Genomic DNA, 27,905 nt, shown 5'->3' on the forward strand with positions numbered 1-27,905 from the left:
ATTTTAGCTGTTTTTTCATAAATACTCCTTTAAAATATTTTCTGTTTCTATTTTTGTTTGTACTGTATGTTTTTAAGTACATATATATAAGATGGTTAGCCAGTCAAGAGCAATTGTAGGTAAAATGGAAACAATGCACAATTGAAGATATGGAAAGCATAGCCTTTAAAGATGCTTGTTAAAAATGTTTTGTACCTTTATTATTTATTTTCAATTTAACACGAAATTATCATGAACTATTTAAACATAACTTCAGGTTTGGATAACCTTTGTGTTTATTAGAGTTGATATTTAAACATGCAGGTGATGCAATTTCTTTACAGCATATGCAGTGCACCTAATTTATGAAGCTATTCTGTTTAAAAGAAAAGGCCCCTTTGCTATAAAGTGGTCATACATTGCTATTCAAATATCACTTCTGGGAAATTAAAAAGAAGATATTCATGAAAGCTAAGGTTCTACTACAGAGGAGGTTAATTTAAAACAAGTTTTCAATTGTAGCATGGCAGAGTGATGTTACGAAGTGGGCTAAGACAGCTGAACTTTCAATAGGGACATACAGTAGTTACTTTTTACTGGTAAGTTTGCCGTAGTCATTTATTTGTTCTTTGTTTTCTAAGCTTGGCTACCCACATCCTCTCTGACAGGGCAACTAGGTGCAGCTTTATCTTAAATGCAAGGCACTGGACCTCAAAATAGATGGATACCAGTTAAGAAAGAAAAACAAAAACAAAACCCAGAATTATATGGAAGTTACGTTACATGAACTGAGCCTTCGGATTGTTTTCTGTTTTTCTTTTCTCAATTCAGTGAGACTTTATTGACATGACAAGCTTTCTGAGTGTTGCCAAAGTGTGTGTGTGTGTGTATATTTTTATATATATATATATATATATATATATATATATATATATATATATATATATATATATATATATATATAAAGACAGATCCCTTTGGAATCTGTCAGAGCTATTTGAAGCAGGAAAAGCACATGATTGGAGGAAGCTTATAGAGGAGTTCCAGTCCCCCACTTCAGCAAGATGTTGTGTAAAACCCAGGAAGGTCTAATGACAAGACATTTTGAACCAGATTGTCAGAGAGAATAGTGCATTTTGCTATAAATGAGAGAGAAAGGGCTAACTACACAGAAGATTTAGGCACCTATCTGCCACTATAGGTGCTTAAGTCCAACATTTATGTACCAAAAAGATTCTCAACCCCACCCCCCACTCCCCTGATTAGCTATCACCTAACCCTGTAGGCACCTAGACTCTCTAGGCACATGGGTTTCCACCGTTAAAGTCTCCTAGGTGCTTAAGTTTCTATCAGTGAGCATATTCACAGCCACCTCAGTCTAGTTGCCCAGGCACCTATATCTCATGGTTAAGCCTCAGCAGGATCTTCAGAGTAGGCACTGGACTTCCTATCTTTCCTTTGGGATCCAATCTGGTAGGTGTGCTCAGAGCACACCTAAACTCACAGAAGATGGTCAAGAGTGGGAGAGGAGGACAAATCCCTCAAACCCCCCGCTCCTGTCAGGCAATTTGACACCTAAATCAGGGCCTGTGGGAGGTACCTATATCTGCCTGGGATTTTCAGCTGTGTATCTTCTTCTGGAGTTAATCACATAAGCCATTTTTTTTTTGCAAGAAACAGAGCAGGGGATGAGGATGAGCAGGGCCCTCCTTTATAACCATTAGCCCAGTGCTTGGGGTACAGTACTCACTAGGGATGTGGGAGACCGGGTTCATTTCTCCCTTCTCACAGATGTGCAGAAATTCAGTGATTAAAGAACGCTCCTGTGCACTAATCACTGGGCTAAAGGTTATAATGGAGGGCACTCCTCCTCATCCCTGTTTCTTGCAAAAAAAAAAAAAAAAAGGCTTAAGCACAAAACACCAGGAGAGAGTTCATGGTTGAGAATCCCAAGCAGACACAGCTACCTCCCTCCAGCCCAGAATTAGGCAACTAACTCCCTAAGAGGGCCATACCCTCTCCTTGATATTTCATACTGGCTAGAATAGGTGGCTGCCTCACTCTCTCTATGCATTGTATAGGAAGCCTACGTGACTAACTTGAGGCTGTGGATTTCACTGGGTGGGGAGCCCCCTACAAGTTAGGCATTGCAACACTGAGTTCTGATAGTCAGCTTGAATTTTATATTATTTATATTTTCTTTCACACTGCAATAAAGCATGTGGATTACTATACTTCTGGGCCCATTATATGTTATATCAGTATTTTGCTGGTATAATGCCATTGAAATGAATAGTTATGCTGGCATCAGGCCCCTGATCTGCAAAATGAGATGTTTTCTAAGGCTAGGTCTACACTACGGGGGGGGGGGGGGTCGACCTAAGATACGCCACTTCAGCTACGTGAATAGCGTAGCTGAAGTGGCGTATTTTAGGTCGACTTACCTGGCTGTGAGGACGGCGGCGAGTCGTCCACTGCCGCGCCGCCGTCGACTCCGCTTCTGCCTCTTGCCGCGGTGGATTTCCGGAGTCGACGGAAGAGCCATCAGGGACCGATTTTATCGCGTCTTCACTAGATGCAATAAGTCGATCCCCAATAGATCGATTGCTACCCGCCGATTCGGCGGGTAGTGAAGATGTGCCCTAAGATGTCAGTGCTCTCCCAACACAAAGAGCATCCATGGCATGTTTGACAACATTCAATGAATAGCAACTACCTCATTTTGGAGGTTTTATTCTTTTGGATTAGGTAGCACTAAAACTATTAAAACAGAGCCTCCTCTAATCTGAATTTAAGTTATGTCTCTTGATGTGCATGTACAACATGTTACATGCTAAACTATCCACTTAAATAAATTCCTCATCACTATTCCATTTGGTAATTCAACACAATGCACTCATTTGATTACAGATCAAGGAACTGTCTAAAGTGAGGAATTCAGTAAACAAAGAAAATGAAAATAAAAGCTAATTTCTCTGGGCCTGGCCCCTCAACCTTTGTTACCTTGAAAACAATGATACTATTCATATAGCTTAGGGGCTGGAGTACAAGAAGATTAATATCCAGCAGATCAGTGAGAATAGTATGGTTATTTAAAAATACAGGGAGAGATAGAGATAATGTCATCTCAGAAAGATTTCTGAATTTGGCAGCTAAAGTCTGACAATGGAGATTTGGAAATACCAGAACCTTATATACTGATGCTGTAACTATAACCTCTTAGTAAATTAGGTCATTGATTCTCCACCAAAAAGCTAAATAAATTCTTTTAGCATAACAATGTAATTATGTAGTCTACATTTTACAAAAGTTAAAATATTAGATGTAAAAAAATCTTTACAGAGTGCTATGTTACTATTCAGGAACATCACATCAGAAGCACAGCATTGCATTTACTGTAATTTCATTTTTAAAAATGATTCATTCTGAAGAATGATAATATGTAAATATTAAATATGTTTTCTAGTTAACAATTGTTGTGTTTTGTGATTTCCTCATTTCATTCTTTATTAATTTCAAATTTGTCTTTCTTATTAAAATGTAAATTAAGTACTGAATTCACCTGCAATGGAGTACATTTATCTTTTATTTCTGAGAAGAAGAAGAAGAAGAAGAAGAAGAAGAAGAAGAAAAAAACGACGACATTGCAAGAAAAAAAATGTACATTTCAATTAATAGACTTGACTTTTCCTAGTTTAAAGCTTATTCATAGATGAATTATTTTAATTTAAGAGGTAAAAGGCTTCTGACCTGTTCAAAAAATAAACGAATACACTGTTTATTAACCATTTTCTTAAAAACAAGTGATAGCTAATATTCTAAACAAGTCCAATTACTGTATATTTGATAGGTGTTTTATATCCCCTACCACTTCATTCATTGGTGTACAACACTGGTATTTCATTGTCCATGTTAATATCACAGACCTCTAAAAAGCTCATTAATAAGAATATTTGTAAAGAACAATGTGAATCTCATTGCTAGTGCTCTCGCATACTTTTTGCTCACCAGCTGTTACCTGTCTGAATATTAAATTTGTCAAAAAAGCATGAGTACAAGCTAAAATCTGCCATCTAAATATGGCCAATATTTGTGAAATTTTGTGTTCTATTTTACCCATTCCCTGGTAACTGCAGCAAACCTGCGCTGAGAACCTCTAAAAATCAGCACTCCTACCTCTGAATGAATAGCCATGTCAGTGAGCAGCATTTATTAGATGCCACGAGCTGAGTACTGCTTCCTCCCTGATGGGACAGGAAAGTGAAGGAGGAATAAAAGCCTTCCAGTCCTTTCTGTACTTCAGCAATTCCCAGATGTCCACTTCTTGAATCCCTCCATTGGCTTCCAATGTATTACTGCATAAAATTAAAGCTCCTCATTTTGCCTCTGCCTCCCACATCTGCCAGGGATGGTCTAGGTATTGTTAATCCTGCCTTAGCACAGTGGAATGGATGAGTGGTCCTCTTTCAGTCCCTTTCAGACATACCTTTATATGATTCTATGATCACTGCTCTGCAATTATTTCTCTTGTGCCTTTTTCCATTCCTTACATTCTTCTCCTCATCAATATTTTGTGCCTACATCCTACAGTCTCCCTGTTCCTTATCCATTGCACATTCCCACTCTATTTCAATTTCCCACCTCTTCAGAAAGTCCTTCCTGTCATCATTAGTAACCCTCAGAGTCTCTTTTTCTTGCAATGCTATCTTGTCTTATTTGTATTTAGGCTCTTGGGGGCCAGGACAGGAGTGTTATCCTTGTTCTGTAAAGTGCCATGTACATTTGTAATGCTAATGGGTCAGGAATGCAAAATAAAAGCACCATAGACTTCTTTAGCTGGTGTTAATTGCCATATCCTCACTGAAGGCAAAGGGCCTATGACAATTAATTCCAGGTGAGAATCTGTCGCCAGACACCCATCAAGTTAGACCCAAAATTCCACAGGCTCTGGTGTCCACGCACTCTAGGCAGGGTACTAGACATTCTACGCTAGGTTCAGCCAAACAAAACAAAATAGATTTTTATTGAGTATTCCATATCACACAGGTTTTCATATTGAAGAGTAATGTTAAATGTGGCAATAGGGTATTAAATAAATACATTACAACAATTAAGGGGGAGATTTTTAAAGGCACCAATGGCAGTTAAGTGCCTAGAAAAAAAAACATCTCTTAAGTTCAGTTAATTCATAACTGCTATATTCTACCTCTGCTCTTTGGGCAAACCTCCTATTGACATGGGAGTTACAGAGTGGATTGAGGTTAGCATGAAGATTTAAGAATATAATCTTAACTGGGAACTCTTTGAGGCATGGATTGTCTTTTTAACATTTTAGTATAGTCCCAATGGGAAACTGATCTCTGACAGGGATGCTTAACTGCTACTGCAATACAAATATCTGTAATAATACTCTGGCCTAATTAAGTTGAAGATTGAATTTGGCCATCTACAAAGACTGAATTTGAAACCTGGTTTTGCAAGTATTTATCACTTAAATGAAGTTAAAATATATTGAACATGCACATAACATAACATGTCTTTTCTAATTGTTCTGTGACATCTAGTGCATTAATAATAAAAGGTGCTGGACCATATGTACAGAATGTAAAATAATGTATTGTGTAGTAGTTAGTTGCCATAGAGTTTCATTTACAAAATATAGACATTAAGAATTGAAATTAAGCATATACCTAATTGTCTTCCCTGGATCTGCCTCTATAATCCAAGTGCAATGAAGATTGTTGTCATATGGTGCTGGGTAACCTGGTGACAATATGCGACCAGAAGTAGCAGCATGAATTCGACCACCACACTCAGCTGCAAAATAAACAATCATTTTACTTCTTATTAAAAACAAGGCCATGATATTTAGCATTCGCTTTTTACCTCTATTTTTAATTAGACAAAAATATATTGATTTCACCATGTCCTACAACAATAAAAGAAAAGCCCTCTGATATCATGCAGGAAACCATTAGCCTCTAGAATATAAAGAGTAAGGGTATGTCTACACTGCATGCTTCTTTCGGTGGCTTGTAGAGTACCTGCTGGTATATGCCCCCAGCAGGGGTATAGATAGCAGTATAGATGGTGAGCATGACTTAGGCAAGTAGAGTAAAGACATACCTGAAAAGTGTGGGTACATGTGTGATTATATGCTCTACATGCTTTCAACTTGCCAAAGCATTGGCTCGCCATCTACACTGCTATTTTTAGCAGTGTAACATCCAGCTGCCTCACTGCTGCTGGCTCCTTTCCCCTTCATAGGAAAAGACTCCCTGAGCTGCGAGAGGCAGTGGGGAAAAGCTTGGGCAGTTCCCCAGTGCAGAACCCTTCCGGGCCTGAGGGAAAGTCTGCAGCAGCAAGGAAAGGCTCTGGTAGAGGGGAAGCCTTTTCCCACTGCCTCCCGTCTCTCTTCCAGATCCTTTAATTGAATCATAGAATCACAGGACCAGAAGAGACCATGAGAGGTCATCTAGTTCAGTCCCCTGCACTCATGGCAGGACTAAGTATTATCTAGACCATTCCTGACATGTATTTGTCTAACCTGCTCTAAAAATCTCCAATGATGGAGATTCCACAACCGCCTTTGGCAACTTATTCCAAAGATTAACCACCCTGACAGGAAGTTTTTCCTAATGTCCAACCTAATCCGCCCTTGCTGCAATTTAAGCACATTGCTTCTTGTCCTATTCTCAGAAGTTAACAAGAACAATTTTTCTCTCTCCTCCTTGTAACAATCTTTTATGTACTTGACAACCATTATCATGTCTGACCCCAGTCTTCTCTTCTCTACAATAAACAAACCCAGTTTTTTCAATCTTCCCTCATAGGTCATGTTTTCTAGACCTTTAATAATTTTTGTTACCCTTCTCTGGACTTTCTACAATTTGTCTGCATCTTTCCTGAAATGTGGCACCCAGAACTGGATACAATACTCCATCTGAGGCCTAATTAGTGTGAGGTAGAGACCAAGAATTATTTCTCGTGTCTTGCTTACAACACTCCTGCTAAGAAATCCCAGAAGGATGTTTGCTTTTTTTGCAACAGTGTTATACTGTTAACTCATATTTAGCTTGTGATTCACTATGACCCCCAGACCCCTTTCTGAAGTATTCCTTCCTACGCAGTCATTTCCCATTTTCTATGTGTGAGACTGATTGTTCTTTCCTAAGTGGAGTATTTTGCATTTGTCCTTACTGAATTTCATCCTACTTCAGACCATTTCTCTAGTTTGTCCAGATTATTTTGAATTTTAATCCTATGCTCCAAAGCACATGCAACCCCTACCTGCTTAGTATCATCAGCAAACTCAATATGTCATTATCTAAATCACTGATGAAGATATTGAATAGAACCAGATCCAGAATTGATCCCTGCAGGACTCCACTCGATAAGCTCTTCCAGCTTGACTGTGAACCACTGATAACTACTCTCTGGGAATGATTTTTCAATCAGTTATGCGCCCACCTTATAGTAGCTCCATCTAGCTTGTATTTCTCTAGTTTGTTTATGAGAAGGTCATGCGAGACAGTATCAAAAGCCTTACTAAAGTCCAGATATACCACATCTAGCGCTTCCCCCTAGCCACAAGACTTGATACCCTGTCAAAGAAAGCTATTAGGTTGGTTTGACAGGATTTGTTCTTGACAAATACATATTGATTCTTACTTATCACCACATTATGTTTTAGATGTTTTCAAATTGATTGCTTAATTATTTGCCCAATTATCTTTCCAGCTACTGAAGTTAAGGTGTCTGGTCTATAATTCCCTCAATTGCCTTTATTCCCCTATTTATAGATTGGCACTATAAATGCCCTATTCCAGTCCTCTGCAATCTCTCCCGTCTTCCGCGACTTTTCAAAGATAATCACTAATGGATCAGTTGCAACTGACTCATGTAGCAACACACCACAGTGTGGATGCAATGTATTTTCCACATACACTACATGCTATTGCCAGTGGTGTGTAGTGTAGACATAGCCTTAAGAGTCAAATATCTTCCAAAAATATTTTCTTTCAACAAAAAGGATGCAAACAAGCATGAAGGCCCAAATCCTCAAAGGTATTTAGATGCCTAACTCCCATTGAAATTAATACTAAATACTTTTGAGGGGTTGGGCCTAGGAAATTAAATGAACTAGGGCCTGATCCTGCAGTTCTTGCCCAGGCAAAGCTTTCTGTCTTTTCAGGGGAAGTAAAAAGTTTAAGGATTCAAACTCAGTCATATAGTCCCAGACAAAACAAAAACAAAAAAACAAAAACAAAAATACCAAGCAACCCTCTACGAAAACGAGATTAACGTTGAGTGCATATATCAAAACATTAAGGATAAAAAAAAGGATATTGAAATTATCCCAAAACCAGACATTACAAAACCAGGAAACTCATGATTTAAGGTTGCACTTAAGAAATCTTACTGTGTTGTGGTAAGAAATGCACAGCTGAAGCACCCAAATATGCTTATCTCTGCCCTGTAGTGACGTAATGCAATAACCAGACAATTATAATTAAGGGATTGTAGCATTTGTAGTCCCAGATTAGACTGACCTGTTTTATTTTTTAAAGATATATTACATTTTTTCTTCACTTGTCTCCCCTCATGGCATATCAAAAGGATAGAGTTAACGTTGTTTGGGTGCCTTAATACCATTTCTCAAGGGCAATCTAACTCTGAATTTCTTGGGTTTATATTGCTTGGTTTTGGTACAACTACAATATCCCTCTAATGTTTTTGGTTTTTAATGTTTTTAAGTTACTGATATACACTTTCAAGTTTAGCTCCATCTTATGTGATTCTTTTTGTCAGGGAATTTCCTTAGTTTTTGTAATAATGAGAAATTTCATACACCCAACTAAAGAAGAAACCAATGAAAATGATATTATATAATATTCCTTCTGATTTAAAAATATGTACTACCAACTTTATTTATTTTTTAAGGGCAGATTCATCAGCACAGTAAAGCAATGCAAAGCAGCCAGAGCACATCATCCAGATAAGCCACGTTTTGAGTAGCTTTGAATTAACAGAGCACCACAAAGCAGCTGAACAATACTGGTGAATGTATCCCTTAATATGCAATTGCCTGATCAGTTTAGAGGGCTGTGTTAATGAAACTGGCACTATGTGTAAGAGGGATAGGGATCGCCAAGTCACAGAATACCAGTGTCTGTGATTTAAGGGCTTCCCTTGTGCTTCTAACTTCAGTTCCCTGAGCAGTGCTGACTCATTGCGCATTGGTGTCCATGGGAGTCCCTCAAGCACTGATGTTCATCCTAGTATGAATCCACAAAATCATTAAAGAGCAGTGACAGCTGGACCAAATAATCTACCAATGAACACTCTTGACACATGTCCAGTCTACCTTATGGTATTGAGTTACAGGGATTGCTACAGGGACATTAACTGTAGAGGAAGAGTGGTGATTGTTTGAGTCACTTTCATCACCACAGCCCCACTTAAAAGTTATCTGAGGTCTCATAAAAATGAGAGACAATAATTAATAATTTAGCTTAATTACTACCCATACAGCCTATGCACAAGATTCCAGTTAAGTTTAACTATTTAGGAAATGTAAATGTGAAGTGTTAAAATAATCTGGGAAACAGAAAAGACTGATACATATGCTAAATTTTTTTAGAAGTCACAGATTTTATTTATTTTAACACACTAACAGATTTTCTTATAAATTCTAGGATGATTCAGTCAGTACATGCAAAGTGATGTGAGTTTGGGGAGAATACACTGTATTTTTCATATAAAAATCAGGTTGAATTCCTGCTTTCAGTGCAAAACTATGGAGTTGTGAACAGCACCTCCATAATTCAGAGGGATTATTTTGTTTATATCAATTCTTGAATTCTAAAGATCAAACTTTCCAATTGTATCAACCAACACGCAGACAAATCATCAACTCAAAGGAGATATATATTGTTGACAGCCATGCTATGTCCATTGGGAATGATTGATATTAAAACAAACAAAATCCATTAAGATAATTTCAGGTAATTTTAGCAGAACAAGGAACCCAGTTATGAAGTGTGTAAATTTCTAACTTTGTTTCCATTGTTAGGACTAAATTATGCCTCTTAAGGGCAGAAGTGGGTAAAGGATAAGGGAAAATTGCTAATTGGAAATTTCTGTTGGGAAAGTTCAGTTCCAATTAGCAACTGAATTTGGAACAAATTAATGGTAATTTGTCTACTAGTTCCTGGGGCTACTGGTCCTCCAGCAGACACTGGGAAAAAACAAACAAAGACAAGCTGAAGGATTCTACTGGAGTCTTTAATAATTTTCATTATGAGAGGTGCATTACCTCGGTGGAGGATGTCTGGAAGCCCTAGGCTTGCATACTTCACAAGTATGGGGGTAGGAGGAGGGAAGAGATAACGTGGTGAGCAGCTTTTCTTGGCAAACTTTTAGTAAAGGTGTGGCATGTACACTCCTATTGAAACTGTCCTGAGCCAATGCTAGTCAGCAATCTCCTTCCTGCATGGCCAGATGATGACTGACTCCTACATCAAAGTGCAGAGCCAACCATAACTAAGCCCTTATTGCTGACACTACCATTTTATGTAGAATACAGATGTAAAATAAGAAAATTTATTTTCCTTTGCAGAGAAGCCACAACCATCTGTTTATGTTATGTTTTACATAGTCACAATTAACATTACCTAGGCAGGTAGGCAAAGGTTTGTCCCACACTCTTCGATCTCCACTTAGGCACGTCATAATACTACTACCATGCATCATATAGCCAGGATTACAGCTGTATAAAATGACTGTGTCAGTAAAATGTCCTTCATCACGGATCTTGTAGCCATAATTTGGTATTCCCGGATCTTCACACTTGACTAGGTCAAAACCTGCAAACAGAGAGAAAGCAAAACATAATTCTATCTGAAGAAAAGCATAATCCAACTGGAAACTAAACCTTTTCCCTTTATAGCATGGGGGCAAAATTCAAACAATTGGATGAACTTCATTCATTGTGACCAAAGATAATTTATCTATAGGGATCTAGTGAATTATCTAGGGAAGGGGAAAACCAAAAAGACAGGAACAAGCCCCCCTTCTACTCTTCCAAACTCTTCATTCCATAGTTCAGAATGTTTAGAGCTACATTATGAAATTATTATAATCCCCAACTAAGGATTAGTGTCTACTTGCACTGCCCACAAGAAAACCAGAGATCAGATTATAACTCAGAGTCACAATATGGTCCTTGCTACTCACTTTCTCCATGAGGAAAGTAAACCCTGTCGGCCCTATACCTGGAAGTGTGCTGGGGGCTGCCTCTGCTCCCCTACTCCCCCTACACAGTAATAAAGCCAATAGCCTAGGCTGGAGTGTAAGGGATGGGAGGAAATGTACATGAGTTGTTCAACCCGGTCTGGTCACCCAGGCCTCAGTTTTTGTTCTGATGAACGCGCACACACACACACACCCATACACATTTGTCAAGAAACATTCCCTCTTGTGGGATGCAAGTTATTAAGATACAGCAAGAGATAAGCAGTTCCTTTGACCCTCCAGGACAAGCAATTCCATGCTGGGCAGAAGGGATTAACAAATCACAACCCCTCTACCCTTCCAAGCATGGTCCTTTCTGTGCTTTGGGTCACTGGAGCATCTGCCCACCTCCAGGTGTCATTGTTGAGGTGTATGGAAGCCCAGTCCCTCCTTCTGTCATAGGCTCCAACCCCAGGGTCTATACAGAGAAGTGGTCATTTACTCCATGCACAATTTCTTCTCCTCTGAATCCCAGGACTATAATATACCAATCTTGCCAGGTTTGGACACTCCATCCTATCATCTCTGCACCTCACACCCTCCACCACCACAGCCCAACACAGTTCTTTTGGCTCTTCCCAAGGCCTTACTAGCATTGCCTCTATGTCATATTCCACTGAGCATCTCTGGCCACAGTTCCCTCCATCGGCCCCACTCTGTATCCTGTATTCTGCTCATATTCAGGCAACTGCCCCTCTTCAGGCTGCTGTTGAGAGACTTGCATGAGGTCTTTCCCAGTCCCTGGTCTTTAACTAAGAGAAAGATAGCCTCTCTTATAGCAAGCACCATTTCTGGGTTGTTGTCACATAAATTTCAGTCACCTGATTTAGGCACAGGGCAGACTTAATGTCAAGAAGGATGCTAATAAATTGGAGAGGGTTCAGAGAAGAGCTATGAAAATGATTAAATTATTAGAAAACCTGCCTCAGAGTGATAAACTAAGTAGACCGAGTTCCTTGCACCTAACAAAGAGAAGATTAAGGGATAACTTGATTACAGTTTCTAAATATCTACACTGGGAACAAATATTTAACAATGGGCTCTTCGATCAAGTGGAAAAAAGATATAACATCATCAATGACTGTAAATTGAAGCTAGACAAATTCAAAATGGAAATGAGGCATAATTTTTTAATGGTGAAAGTAACTAACCATTGGAACAATTCACCAAAGGACATGGTGGATTCTCCATCACTGGTAATTTTTAATCAAAATTAGATGTTTTTCAAAAAAAGATATTCTCTACGAATTATTTTGGAGGAATTCTATGGTCTGATTATACAGGAGGTCAGACTAGATGATCAAAATGGTCCCAACTGGCAATCTACAAATCTGACAGCTGGGTACCTTAATCCCTCAGCAAGCCAGCTCACCCTTTGACAGTGACAAGGAGCCTTGCAACCCCTTATTCTCTTGTACAGATGCATAAGGTGGATCACGATTGAGACCTTGGTAACTTCCAAACCAGATTATCTACTCTTCCTCTCTTCTATATTGTGGTTTGACTTACATTACCATTTTCTAAATATAGTATACCTCCCCATTTAATTTGGTCTGAAATGTCATGACCTCTGTGCAACTTCCTACCCTCCATAAATTTCACAAATAAACCATTTTAATTATCAACAGAATTAGAACTCTGAAGCAAAAGAAGAAAAAAAATTTGACTGACAATGAAGATTTAGCTCCATATTGCAATGAGAGCTATACTTTGTTTTTTATGTAGTGTAGTTTTGACTTTTTATATATTTTAAACATGTCAGAAAGAAAGAAGCCTTTATGCCTCCATGCATGTCTATCTCCATATCATGAGGTTTATTATTTGATGCTAACTTTAGAAAGTAGAGTTTATAACTTTTTGAAGGCCCCCGCACATAATATCACAGGAGTTGACTTTCCAAAATGCTAGGGGGTGCTTGACCCCCAGCTCTGCACCAGGCCCCACCCCTACTCCACCCCTTCCTCCAAGCCCCCCCCCACACCCCACCTCTTCCCACCCCCACCCCACCCTCACCCTACTCCCTCCCTGCCTCTTCCCTCCCAGTTCCGATCCCTCCCCCAAGCACACCACATCCTTGCTCCTCCTCCCTCCCTCCCAGCATCCTGCCTGCACCCGCGAAACAGCTGATTTCGGTGGGCAGGAGGTGTGGGGAGGGAGAGGGAGGCACTGATCTGTGGGGATCACCAGCAGGCAGGAAACTCTGGGGGAAGGTGAGGTGCTGATGAGGGGCTGCCGGAGGGTGCCCCGGAGCACTCACAGAGTCGGCACCTATGCAGAATATATTTACTGTAATATTTTCCAGCTTGCCTCATAGCAAATTTACTGCCTCCACAGAGATTCTCTTGCCTCTTGCCTTTGATCTAAGCATGTAATGCAATCTCCAAAAGACCCTCTCATCCTGAGACTTTTAAAAAAATAAAAATCAAGTTAGCAACTCCTGCTATCCACCGGGGGAAGGTGTACACTGTTTTCACATGTGAGCCAAGCAAGGTTTATTTTCACTTAATTTTTAGTAACTCTTCCACTCACTATACTTGTCCAAAACACCTATTTTGACAGAGGTGGATCTTATAAATAAAAATTATGATGATGTAGGATACCCAATAGAACATGATTACAGCATATGTGTGAGTAAAAACCAACCAATCTACAGATACAATTGCCATACAAGACAAAGTTGGAAGAAAAGGAACAAAAGGATCCTGACTTGAGAAAACTAAAGATTAGTTTAACTTCAGTTCTACTGGTTTTTGTTGTTATTTTCTTATTTTAATAGTAAGGGCCAAATTCATATACATATTCATAACTCACACATGGACAACTTCTGTTATCTCAGGGAACAATTTCATCATACAACTTTAATTGTGTCATGTGGTTTAGTCTTAAGGAGAGATAATGAAGTCCTCAAACTCATTCCCGCTGAGTCAATACAGAAATCCCATGCACTTCAATGGGAACAAGATTCCACTCAACTATACATGAAATCACAACTCCCCCTCCTCCCTCCCTAGTCATAAGTGCTGGAACTAGGGATGCTGGGGGTGCAGCAGCACCTCCTGGCTCGAAGTGGTTTCCATCATATATAGGGTTGACAGTGTGGTTCAATGGCTCTCAGCACCCTCATTATACAAATTGTTCCAGCACCACTGTCACTACTGCACAAAAAGCATAAAACATACTAATAACAGAATGGGAAACTCCCAGTTTAAAAATATCCCAATGAGATAGCTTTCAAAATTAAGAGTTTTGAAGATTTTTGAAATGTAAAAACAAGAGGTTCTCTGAAGGAAGCCATTTTAACTGTTGATACAAAATTTGAGGCTGTTTGCCAAAATCTCAAGAGGAGATGATAACAGAATTACAGCATTATGTTTCTTCAAAATGGCATTAAATAATTGTGATTTCATAGAAATTAAGGAGAATAAGTTTCTTAAGTCAAGATTAGACACCTTTAAAAATAAAGCCATTAAGCCAATAAGTAACCATTTGTGTTGCTATGTATGTATGAGTCTTATTACACTTGCTCATGCTCAGTAATATTCCACATACTGGACAGTTCTTAGAATTGCTTCCAAAAAGCTTGAAATTGTCAAGTTTAATTTTGTTTTGTATTTTATTTTCACTTTCCAAGTGTTTAAGTGCTTCAAGCATAAACCATCATACTTGATGGCATTGAGTGACCTACGTTTGCTGAAATGAAATAGAATGTTGTTCATAACTATTCAAGATTAATACCTACAAATCCGTATACTTATAAATCCTGAAAACATAATACTTTAAAGGTGAACTCGTATGCCAGGTCCAAAATTATAATAGCAAAACCATCATTTCACAGTATGTATACCCACTTAACTTAAATATGGTATTTATGGTCTAGTTTTTATATCAGAATTAATAGCTGCAAAGGCTTTAGTGTGTCAAGAGATCCCCTCTCAGACATAACCTATCTCAACTCTCTCTGTTGGACTCTAGGAATCTCAGCAGTGTGCAAGATTCTTCATGTCAAAGAAGTGCTTTGAAATTTACTTGCATATTCAGCTGCCCTTTAAAAACAACTGAAGAGTAGGAGTATTTATCATTTATGTATGTGTTTGTATTCAGTATATCTACTGACACAAACATCCAGGAAGAGCCAAGTGTTTATATGAGCTTCTCTTAACTCTCTTGCTAATTGTTTACTTCTCCATAATCCTTAAACATAATCCTGTTTACTTCTCTTAGTGCCATCTGTCATAAATGTGCACTTGGCAGAGCACCCCCTTCAGGAGCTACATGGGCATCACAAATGTGCAAATCCAATTGCTCCCCCACCATACCCCAAGAATTGCAGGGAGTGTCAGTTTAGCAGGGTCGGCGCTCAACCCTTTGGCCAAAACCTTCTGGCTGTTCCTTCCCCTCTGAGGGTACATGTACATTGGAACAAAACCTGCAGCATAGCCATGGCTGGCCTGGGTCAGCTGACTCGAGACCACAAGGCTGAAAATTGCTGTGTAGCTGTTCAGGCTCAAGATGGAGCCTGGGATCTGGAACCCTCCCCTCTATCAGGGTCCCAGAGCTTGGGATCCAGCACAAGCCCAAATGTCTACACAGCAATTTTACAGCCCCTAAGCCTGGCCAGGCCAGCCACAGGTTTTTAATTGCTGTGCAAACATTGCCTCGGGGTCCTAAGTGAAACAAGCAGAAACAATCCAGTGTCAGCTAATGAGGTTAAATAAAAGCATAAGGAAAAGAAAGAAAACATGTAGGCAACTTCCATGAGGATATTGGCTTCTCTTACTTCAGAGGCCTTGGAAGTATGACAGTACATCCAAGAGTCCACTGGATCTCCAGTACAAGTCTCAGGTCTTTTTTCCTCTTCTTAGCTCAGGGGATCAGTGTTCTCCTTTTTTCAAGGGCAGAGATTCTGCTGGATGTCAGACCTCTCTCTGGGAGCTGGAGAGCTCAACCGCTTGCTCCCATCTCAAGGTTGTCCCCATCTGAGTGAAGTGCCCTCTTTTTAACTCCTCCTCCAATTCTAGCACGATTTGAAGGTATGGAGCGGCAGCTGGTGCAGGTTTTATATACCCTGTCATCACACCATCATTTTCAGTTGCTTTTGAAATGTTGATAAACAACTAATTATGTGCACTTCATCTCACTATCTCTGCCCCAATGCTAACTGTGTTGTCCACCACCTCTCAGCTCCACCCATGATACCAGTTGCAATGCTCCATTGATCTCCCGCTCCTTTTTTTTTTTCCATGCTGTTCTTACACATGGAGTGCTCCTTCGGAGTTAATATGCCAGGCTGCTGACTGTTCCTCATTGAAATCCCCCCCGAAAACCCACTTCAGCCACTTATACAAAAAATTAGAATAAAGACAAGTATTTTATTTAATACAGTCAAAGAAAATACTTCACCACCCTGTGCACTAGCCTGTGGAGTACCCATATAATGCCATTGCTGTAACCCCCATGCATCATCCCATGGCCCTGCCTAATATTTTGTGCCTCCCCCTGTTGTGTCATGTCTGAAATTAGGATGTGAGCCAAAGCTTTCAAATTATTTTAATAGACTTTGTGTCGATCTATTAGTTTGCAAGCTTTCCAGGACAAGGATTGTGTTTGTTTATTTGCACTCTGAAGTGCCTAGCACACTTGGGCATTCCAACATATTAAATAGTAATAATAATAATACAACGCAATCTAGATTCTGAACTGTGCTGAGAATACACTCAGCACACCTGCGTTGACTGCCAGGGGAGGTAGCTACTCAAAATTACACTGACTGGAGCAACTGCTCTACCAGCCAAAGACTGGCCTGCTCTTGGGAAGCTGAATATGCTGTCTGAAGATTTCCTCACCTTGAAGAAAGCCTTGGCTTATTGTTTGAAGCAGTTTTAAGGGTCCAGAAGAGACTTATAAGGACTAAAGGGTGTTTTGTTTTGTTTGGGGGGAGGAGGTTGGATGATTTCACATAGAATGTGGGATCACATCACTAAATAAATACACTATGTGAGTTTATATATTTGTACCATCTAAACAAATGTGCATTTTTTGAATGTGTGATCTGCGACTCAAATAAGGGCATTCTGAGCATTTAGAGGAAATTCACAGGAACAGATGTCAATCACAGAGGCATATAAATATGATGGGTCCCTTTACTGGTACAGGCACTTAGATACCAAGGTAATAGTGACCTAGAGAAATATCTCTAACAGATTAAACAATTGGTTTTATTTGGTCTTCACACAATGCTCAGTCAAGCTGTGGAACTCTTTGCCAGAGGATGTTGTGACGGCCAAGACTATAACAGGTTTAAAAAAAGAACTGGATAAATTCACGGAGAATAGGTCCATCAATGACTCTTAGGATGGGCAGGGATAGTGCCCCTAGCCTCTGTTTGTCAGAAGCTGGGAATGGGTGACAGAGGATGGATCATTTGATGATTACCTGTTCTGTTCATTCCCTCTGAAGCACATGGCATTGGCCATTGTCGGAAGACAGGATACTGGGCTAGATGGACCTTTGGTCTGACCCATTATGGCCGTTTTTATGTTCTTATCATTATTAGGGAAGATTCTATATTATTTATTGTGAAAAAAGTTGGGTACAAAGAGAAGTTTCATTCCTTCATATAGGCAACGGTACACTATGTGTCAGGCGTATTATGCATAACTGCCTATCATCTTTGTTAGACACAAAATAGTATCAGCTATCACCCCAACTGGATTACAAAGATTTAATAAAGTTGATTATCCACAAGGCTTTATCTTCACAAAAATATGTAGATTTACACATCATTACAGTTTCATCTTGCTCCACAAAACAAAATAAAACATGTATTTAATGCTCAGAAGAAAAGGTGACCATAACTATATATCTGGATATTTATCTCCTAGGAAATAGGGTGAGAAATTTATTTTAAACTCCAAAAGTGTAAAGTCTTACATGGATGATGAAACAGGTATAAAACAGATTTTTATACTAGTTTGATAGTATGTTTGAACATAACAGTTTTTCTCTGCCAGCTCTTTTATGTTACTGTACCATCATTCAACAACAATGTAACATTTGTTTATGAGTTGCAAGAGCATATCAGCCAGTGATCACAAAAACCCTACTGGCTTCTCAACTCTTCCACCCATGTATTATAATAGATTAGTTTGGAGCAAGTAGAGGAAAGAAAGTTGCACAGTTAAACTGGGACCTTGTAGTTGTACCTAATCAAATACTTTTGCAGCAAGTTCTTGCTTTACTTGAACCAGTACTTACCCCAGGTTAACAAAAAATCTGGCAAAATGTGACCTATTTATAGCACTTCCCCAACTCCTATTCAGAAGAAAGGTCAATTTGTACTTGTAAACTAAATGTGATAAGTGCAGATGAGGTCTCTCAAAATCTAGAATATTTCTATCATTTTCCTTGGAGTGTCTTTCAGAAAGAGTAGCAAAAATCTTTCCCTCCAGTAAAGCTATTCACTTGCACCGATCAGCTGCACCAGGCCAAGGAACATATGCTGCCTTTAAGGTCCTCTTGCTCTATATAATGTCTAATGAACTGTATTTTTATATCTTCAAACGACAAGATATCTTTGAGGGTTGTAAGCAAGAAAAATCACAGTTCAGGTAAAGGGACCATAAAATAAATATATATGAACATCAAACAAGCACATAAGATTTTTTAGCCTTTTTATGTGTCAAAAATCATCAAATGCCTCACAGAAATACATTGCTTATTTTAAATCTTATTTCTGAAATTCTATGAGGGCATTTACAACAAAACAAACCTTTTTTTCCCCCTGTCAGTTTATTTTAAAGTCAAATCAGATCAGATTTTTACTTGTGGTGAAATGTTATATAGACTGATTGCAGAGAACATAATAATTCAAGCATTTCGGGCAACAGATTTCAATTTCTCATTTCAGATACACAATACTAACCAATACATGAGACCTACAATTATAAATACTATGGGGGATATTAAAAACTTGAGTATTTGCATTACCCAGGTATTCCTATTGTAAACATGAGAAGATAGCACCTTGGAAAATGAATACAGAATTTTTAATGTCCTAAAGTTCTAGTTAACTATTTTTAATTCAGAAAGCAAGAGTCTGCTTTTTGAGATACTGTGTGCACATGTTCATGCCTGGAAAAAACCCTGTATATCATGTAGTACACAATTAGACTGCCATTCTGAAGCACAGTTTCTGAATTCCAACTATCATGCCAATTACCATATTTTACACTAGACTTTCCACTGGCTTCATATTACCACTTTGCATTCACTCCAGATAAATGTAGGTTCATACTAACAGTGCATACTTTAGGGCCCAGATTTTACCACCCTTATTCATAATGAGTAGGACCTCTGTTCTTTGGAGGCCCATTACTATCAATGTGATTGTTTATGCAGGAAGATACTTCTAAACATAAGTAAGGCTACAATTTAGTCACACAGGTGGAGGAAGTAATGGAATCCGTGACTTCCATTCACCTCTGCGACTTCAGCCTGCCATAGTCGGCAACCGCAAGGTCCCCCTGCAGCCCATGGGGGCAGGGAGCTGCGGGGAACCCCCGAGCTCCCACAGGCGGTGAGGGCCCCCGGAGCTGTCGGTGGTGGGGGAACCCCCAAGCTCCCAGCTGCTGTGGGCCCCTGGAGCGGCGGGTGGCAGGATTACCCTGCAGCTCCCAGTTTACATGGGAGGTGGGAGCACCCCTCAGCTCCCAGCCCCCACAGGCAGTGGGGAACCCCCGGAGCTGCAGGCAGCAGGGGTACCCTGCAACCCCCAGCTGCTAAAGGTGGCTCCTAGCCCCTGCAAAACTGCCCTGCTTCAGGCGGTGTGGGGACCCGCAGATCCCCATTTTGTCAAGGATATTTTTAGTAAAAGTCACGGACAGGTCATGGCTTCTGTGAATTTTTCTTTTTTGTCCATGACCCGTCCGTGACTTTTACTAAAAATATCCCTGACAAAGTCTTAGCCTTAAACATGAGTAGAGGTGACAGAATCTGTATCTATGTATTTTCAGATCATCCAGCTCCTCTTCCTATCCAAGATTTTTCTCTCTCTCAAGCATATGCAGGACTTCTCCTCCAACCCCTTTTCCAGACCATGTATCTGATCCCAAGTCCCCAAGGAATGACTTGCTGTTGAAGTCACGTTGTTACTTTGTACAATTGTCACTGTGCTCTGATTAGACTATGGTTACAAAGCAGATATTGTCATTTTTCAGAGTCAGGAAACATGACCACAACAGCACCTTATGATCACAGTAAATGTAGATACCACTGGCTTATATTAAATTGCAACAAATAGAAACTTCTGCCAACAGACAGTGTACAAATGCTTTCTAGGCACATGAATTAAATCTACCTGATTTGCATAAATGAGACCAAAACCTAGAGACTTGCAGGTTGACAACTGTCTGTTCATCAACTGCCCATTTCATTTATCCACAGTGCTCTGCTCCGGGTCATATCTTACCTAAGTTACCAGCACAGCATGAGCAACATTGTTCCATTTGGAAGATGGAAATTATTGGCATATATGTAATGTTTAAAGTACACTTATTCTTCAACTGTAAGCTTCATTGTCATGGACACTGTGGTGTTCATTTTGCGTCCACCAAAGGAAACTCTCAATGGGATTTAGGTAGGAGATAGCCCTGAGCACAACTGATTTTTTTTCATTTTGGGGCCCAAATAAAAAAATATCTGAAAGCCAATTATTTTATTTTAACACCATAACTGATTTTTTTTGGGGGGGAAGGGAGGGGGGATGGGACAGGGCTGTCAAAACAAAAAAACTGAAAAGAACTCCATAATGAGGTTTTGGGGAGGATGGGTAAAAGTAAAAAGGTTTGAAGTTCTTATATTACGCACTAGAGCAGGACCAACATTATACTCTAGCAGACTCCAACAATTCTCATCCAAATCCATAATAATTTTGATATAGATAATAACAATAATAAGGCTGGGCCTTTGTCAAGAACAAGTTGCTATTTTGCTTTTGTTTTGTTTTTCTATTTGTAAATAACACTGATCATCTAACTTAGATATAGTATATCCCCATCTTCAGACATGTATATGGCAAAATGTTTAAGAATGGGATCTACTCATTAAAAAAAAGGTAAACATATAAAAATCCTAATTCAATAAACAAAGTATGTACACATACACACACACAAACCAGGCTTTATAGTTAACAAATATGACATAACTTGATAGCATAGAGAAGATCATAAACACTGTCAGGGTTGAAGGCTGAGCGCTATCTAAACTGATATTGATTTAAATTCACAAACATGACCTATTTTTTTTCTATAGCACCATTTTTGTCCTTCCAAAGAGTAAGTAGAAGTATGAAATGATACCTGTGCTAATGTTCTGTGACTGTCACAGCTTTCAAAATACACATAAATGCCTACAAATACTCATTCAGTAGTAGTTGCATTTTAAGCATCCATAGCATAATCTACTTAATTAGACCAATGAGACTCCAAAATGATAGACAGTGCATGGTATTCTCACCATGTCTGGAAATAATTTCCATGGTATTCAAATATACAGCTAATATGAAAAAAAATATTTCTACATTATGTGCAGGAGAAGGGACCAGCTGTAAAATCTTTACTTGAATTGAATGATAGAAAAGTTCAGATAAAGAAATATGTATGAATTACTGTCAGAACAAATTGCCAGCTGTGTATGCTCTCAGAAAAAGCTAGCTCATAAATGTTTAATTGATTCAGTGAAATGTTACGGACTTGCTTTGAGTCACAGCCCCACATTTGTTAAAGAAAGGATAGAAATGCCGCTTTTGGAAACTACAAGAAGCAAGCAGAGAGAAGCGGGAGGGCTTAGTGTCACTCTCTCCCTGAATCTTTAGGACAGATTTCTGCTAATGTAGGCACTAGCTTCATCCAGTCTTTGTGCTCAAGAGAGGCTAAGGACTGCAATTGTGCCCAAGATGGATGCATGCGAAAGAAGGTTCCTTCTGGAACTCCCTCACTTCTTCCCAAAAATCCATACAAGGCCCTAGATTTATTTTTTGTATATGTGCAATTAATCACAGTTTACCTTTGTACAAGGACAGAAAAAGAGCACAAACTTTCTCAAATGCATTCATATGTGTTTAGGAAAATAGATAAGCTTAGACAACAGAAAGTGGCACCACAACTAATTTGACCCTACCCTGTTCATAAAATTCTTCTTATTCTGGAAGTGAGGTTGCAAGCTCATTTCCCCAAAAACTCCCTAACATGCACTCAACACATATTCTTAAGACATTGATAAGGCACTCTGTCAATGGTATAACACAATCCAATGGGAATTTTGGCAGATTTATCTTGTAGTGGATAGTATTTAAAGAAATCACTTGGCACTCAACATCTGGGGCTAGATTCACATGGGGGTTTTAGGTTGAGTATTTCAGTGCCTAACTTTTGACCTAAGCACCAGCAGGATTGACAAAATAGGGTCTCTCCCACCTATCCTGGCTGTCAGGTCCAATCCTGTAGATATGTTCTGAGGCTACCTTAGAGAATGTCTACTGATCTTGTAATTAAGAAAGATGAACGCCACACACAATAACTCACTTCTATCCCTGACTCTTCAAGTCTACTTATGTGATGTTGGCCAAACCACTTAAAGCAAAATTTTGACAGTTGTGTTTCCCACCACCTGGGTGCCTATCCTGAAATATCTGGAACCTGATTTACACAAGTGCTGAGCACTCAGCTGCAACCAAAATCAACAGATGCTGTGGATGCTTAGGCCCACAGGCACCATGGACTGGATGAATGAGCACAGGGTTAGGAGGTTCTGAGTTCTAAGTCTGACTCTTTCACTGGAGCACTGTGTGACCTTGGGGAAGACTGTTGATCTGTTTCCCTATCTGTTAAATGGGGAGAATACCACTTTTTTATCTCATAGTGGAGATACATTCTTTAATGCTCATGAGGCATTCAGATACTGTAGCAGTGAGCATCCTAAAATTAGACCATGAAGAAATGAATAATTCATTGCAGGCTTTGGTTGCTTTGGGGCCTGAGCATCATCCATTCTACGCACTGAATTAGGAAGGAGCCCTTTTGAAAAAAGTAGTATGTGATCATCTCATTATAATGATCACATCATAAATACACACTTTTGCAAGGGAAGCCTTAATACTAGCATTTCTTAACTTTTGAGTGCTTGACTTTGCAACCTAAGGCCTTGTCTACACTGGCAAGTTTCTGCACAGTAAAGCAGCTTTCTGCATTGTAACTCCCGAGGTGTACACACTGCCAAGCCACTTAGTGTGCAGAAACTGCACAGTTGCAGCGCTGTAAAAAAAAAAAAAAAAAAAAAAAAAAAACATCCCAATGAGAGGTGTACAGCTTTCTGCACCAGGGGTACAGCACCGCGGTGCCAGTGTAGACACTCTGGTAGATTACAGCACTATGACTGGCCTCCAGGAGGTGTCCCACAATGCCTGTTTTTGCCTCTCTGGTCATTGGTTTGAACTCTGTTGCCCTGCCCTCAGGTGACCAACCGTCATCCCTACCCCTTAAATTCCTTGGGAATTTTGAAAGTCCCCTTCCTGTTTGCTTGGTGACACGTGCAGTGGTCTCAGTACATCTTACCAGGTGAGCATGCTTGCTCCATGCACCAGGCAATCCCCCGTTTGGAGCAATGCCAAGCTGCTGGACCTCATCAGCTATTGGGGAGAGGAGGCTGTCCAGTCCCAGCTGCGCTCCAACTGTAGGAATTATGATACCTACGGACAGATTTCACGATGCATGACAGAAAGGAGCCATGACTGGGACACACTGCAGTGCAGGGTCAAAGTGAAGGAGTTGAGGAACGCCTACCACAAGGCACGGGAGGCAAACCGCCACTCCGGTGCTGCACCCACAAGCTGCTGGTTCTACAAAGAGCTGGCGACCCCACCTCCATTGTGAAAGCCACTGTGGATACTTCACTGGCTCATGTGCCAATCGAGAGTGGACCGAGCCAAGAGGAGGAAATCTTGGATGAGGAGGGGGAGGGGGACCCAGAGGTAGAGGATGACTCGGAGGTCAGAGATGCATGCAGCCAGGAGCTCTTCTCTACCTTGGAGGAGGCTAGCCAGTCACAACTGTTGGATCTTGATGAAGCGCAAACAGGAGAGGAGGTGCCTGGTAAGTGGCTTTGATTTTGGGAATTGCTGAAGCGAGTTGTTGGGGACAGGAAGGTTGCATAAAGCAGGTTTGTGTCTGTTTGATGTGCGTACCACCACATGCCTAGTCCAAGCAGTGGAACAGGGTGTTGATTGACTCCCTCACTTCACAGGAACCTGCCGCAGGTTCTTTGGCAGAGCTGCTTTGTTTCTTGCCCCATTAAGGGTAATTTTCCTGCACCACTCTGCCATCACAAGGGGGAGGGGAGGGGACCATTCCTGCACACAGGCGAGCTGCATAAGGGACAGGGCAGGGAATCCCTTGATTCCCTGCTCACCCTCAGCAGTGAGATATATTCCATAATGAACACACCCTATAGAAAATATGGGGACAGTAATGATTATAAGCCCTCCCTCCCACAGTACTGGCTCTCCCCAAGAGCCACACGCTCAGTGTACAGTACAGCCCTGGTACACTGATTTCCCCTTCCCCTGCGGTTACTCACCATTTTGGGAGCCTTGTGGCTCATGTGTGCTTGCCTGGGGTCAGCCAGTTAGTGACAGGTATGTGAATAGTGGCTGTGGTCTGTGTGTTGCAAACAGTACTGGTTCTGTAAAATGTTGCATTTTGGCTTCACAGATATGACCTTGGGAGCCCAGCCTCCCTCTTTGTTATCACCGGCTGAACAGCTGTGCAGAATTAGAAAGGGGCCACGAAGAACTAAAGAGGACTTTCTGTGTGATGTCATGATGCACTCTGCGGCTGAAAAAAAAAACAACTGAAGGAGTGGCGGGACAGCAAGAGGAGGGACCGAAAGTAGAACGCGGCACGCCAGAACGAAGCCACGGAACAGCTCTTAAACGTTATGGAGCACCAAGCGGACACGCTCCAGGCGCTACTAGCACTGCAAACCAAGCAGCTCCATGCCCGCCCTCCCTTGCAGATGCTGTCACAAAACCCTTTCCCATGTGCCACCCAGAGACCGTCAACAAACTCTTATCAACCTCTTGGATCCAGTCTGTACCGCTGCATTCCACTCCTGCCCCGTCACAGTCCAGCCCTGCGGACTCCCAGTAACCACTGTAGTCAACACCCATCCCTCTGCAGTTTAGTCCTGCTGAAATGCAGTACACGCTGCACTGTGCTCCAAAGGAGAAGGTTGGATATGATACCTGGACATACACAAATCTTTAACCGTCCTGGGACCCTCCCTTCCCCCATCCCACTCAGGGCTGATGTATTTTTTTGTTTCGCTCTCTCCTCTGGTTGTTGTTTTCTAATAAAATAATTGTTTTGGTTTGAAAGCAATTTTTATTCTATTTATTGAAAGCAAACAGAGCCCTGCAAAGCAACGAGGAATTTCCGTACACCTTCATAGTGCATCATCTGCACCAATCACAGTCACCTCTTAGCATTACAAGCACTGCACTCCCGAGCATAGCAACAGATATTAGTGGCTTTCAGCTTCAAATTGCTGCCTCAAGGCATCCCTGATCCTTATGGCCCTGTGCTGTGACCCTGTAATAGCCCTGGTCTCTGGCTGTTCAAATTCAGCCTCCAGGTGCTAAGCCTCAGCGATCCAACCCTGAGTGAAGCTTTCACCCGGTTCCCTTCATAAATATTATGAAGCATACATTATATAAACATAGGAATATTGTCATTGGCCAGGTCCAGCCTTTCATATAGGCAGTGCCAGTGGGCCTTTAAACAGCCAAAAGCACACTCAACAGTCATTCTGCACTTGCTCAGCCTGTTGTTGAACCGCTCCTTGCTGCTGTCAAGGTGCCCCGTGTTTGGCTTCATAAGCCACAGCATTAAGGAGTAAGCAGGGTCTCCCAGAATCACAATGGGCATTTTGACTTCCCCTATGGTGATCTTCTGGTCCGAGAAGAAAGTCCCTGCTTGCAGCTTTCTGAACAGGCCAGTGTTCCAAAAGATGCGTGCATCTTGCACCTTTCTGGACCAGCCTGTGTTAATGTCCGTGAAACACCCACAGTGATCCACAAGCACCTGGAGAACCATAGAGAAATACCCCTTCTCATTAATGTACTTGGTGGCTAGGTGGTCTGGTGCCAGAATTGGATTGTGTGCGCCATCTATCACCCCTCCGGAGTTAAGAAAGCCCATTTGTGCAAAGCCATCCACAATGTCACGCACGTTGCCAAGAGTCACGGTCTTTCGGAGCAGGATGTGATTAATGGCCCTGCACACTTCCATCAACACGAGTCCAGTGGTCAACTTTCCCACTCTGAACTGGTTAGCAATCAATTGGTAGCAGTCTGGAGTTGCCAGCTTCCACAGTGCAATCACCACACACTTCTCCAACAACAGGGCAGCTCTCATTCTCGTGTCCTTGCGCCGCAGGGCTGGAGCGAGCTCATCACACACTCCCATGAATGTGGCTTTCCTCATGTGAAAGTTCTGCAGCCACTGCTCATCATCCCAGACGTGCATGATGATGTGATCCCACCACTCAGTGCTTGTTTCCCGAGCCCCAAAGCAGCGTTCCACTGTGGTCAGTACCTCCGTGAATGCCATAAGTAGCTCATGTCATAGCTACTACGTGTGGTGAGATCAATGTCGCACTCCTCTTGCCTTTGTAGTTTAAGTGTTAGACAGAGTGAGCAGCATATTGGACAACAGTGCGGGATCCATTCCTGCAGACCCAAGAGGCAGAGCGTGCAGTACACAAACTGTTGAAGCATGGTGCCAAATGTGGATGGAAGCACAGGGATAGCTGGGATGTGAAGCAATGCATTACAGGGCATTGGGGCAGGACTCAGGATGCCCCGTGACCCCCTCTGCCTTCCCACAACTCTTAGCAGCAGAAGAGGAAGAGATGCTTTGTGGAATAGCTGCCCAGAGTGCACAGTTCTGAATACCACTGCAAGTGTCACAAGTGTGAACCTTTTTTTTTTTTTATTGTGCAGGCAGCTGCCAGTGTGAACACACAACAGCGGTTTCCCTTCAGCACTCTCTGAGCAGCGTTGTAACTCTACCAGTGTAGACATACCATTAATATAATTCTTTTAACATTTTAAAGTAATTAGGAATATAATGTTTTAATGGCTACAGGAAACCTGTACTCTGTTTAATGCTTGCCTGCATGCTAACAGAGAACTGGGCTCTAGAATAATCAGATCGTTTACTAATGTGTATGACAAAGACAGCAAGAATTTATCACATTACAAGTTTGACTTGTTGCCGTACTGTGATCTGGTGGGCCTGTCCACCAGCTTGGGGGGGAAATAGGTAGCCATGCCCAACTCTGTTTTAACCTTTTATGTAGGTTCTTTTATTCTTCTGCCACACAAAAATACATAAATGAATGAAAAGTAACAAAAGTGATGGTCCTGACAGAAGATGCTACACTACTTCCGACCCACGAGCTCAGGGGTCCCAGCCCTTCCTTCACCTCAGGGGAACCATAGGGCAGGCTTGTCAGCCAGCCTGCTTTTCTGCTCCTGCTACTCAGAAAAGTGTTTGTCTCTCCTGCCCCCGTTCTTT

The 27,905-nt window shown here is 40.9% G+C and overlaps 1 protein-coding gene across 1 annotated transcript in view; it reads right to left on the reverse strand.

Moving 5' to 3' along the window:
* The window catches only part of CSMD1 (CUB and Sushi multiple domains 1), a 1,638,713-nt gene that overhangs the window by 369,806 nt on the left and 1,241,002 nt on the right, over nt 1–27,905 (reverse strand). Inside the window, exons 24-25 of the mRNA XM_065401391.1 lie at nt 10,656–10,847; nt 5,670–5,796 (exon numbers count right to left, since the gene is read on the reverse strand). Coding sequence (XP_065257463.1) covers nt 5,670–5,796; nt 10,656–10,847 — 319 coding nt within the window. The remainder of the gene's footprint in view (nt 1–5,669; nt 5,797–10,655; nt 10,848–27,905) is intronic.

The sequence above is a fragment of the Emys orbicularis genome, chromosome 3 (genome assembly GCF_028017835.1).
Source record: "Emys orbicularis isolate rEmyOrb1 chromosome 3, rEmyOrb1.hap1, whole genome shotgun sequence".
Classification (NCBI taxonomy): Eukaryota; Metazoa; Chordata; order Testudines; family Emydidae; genus Emys; species Emys orbicularis.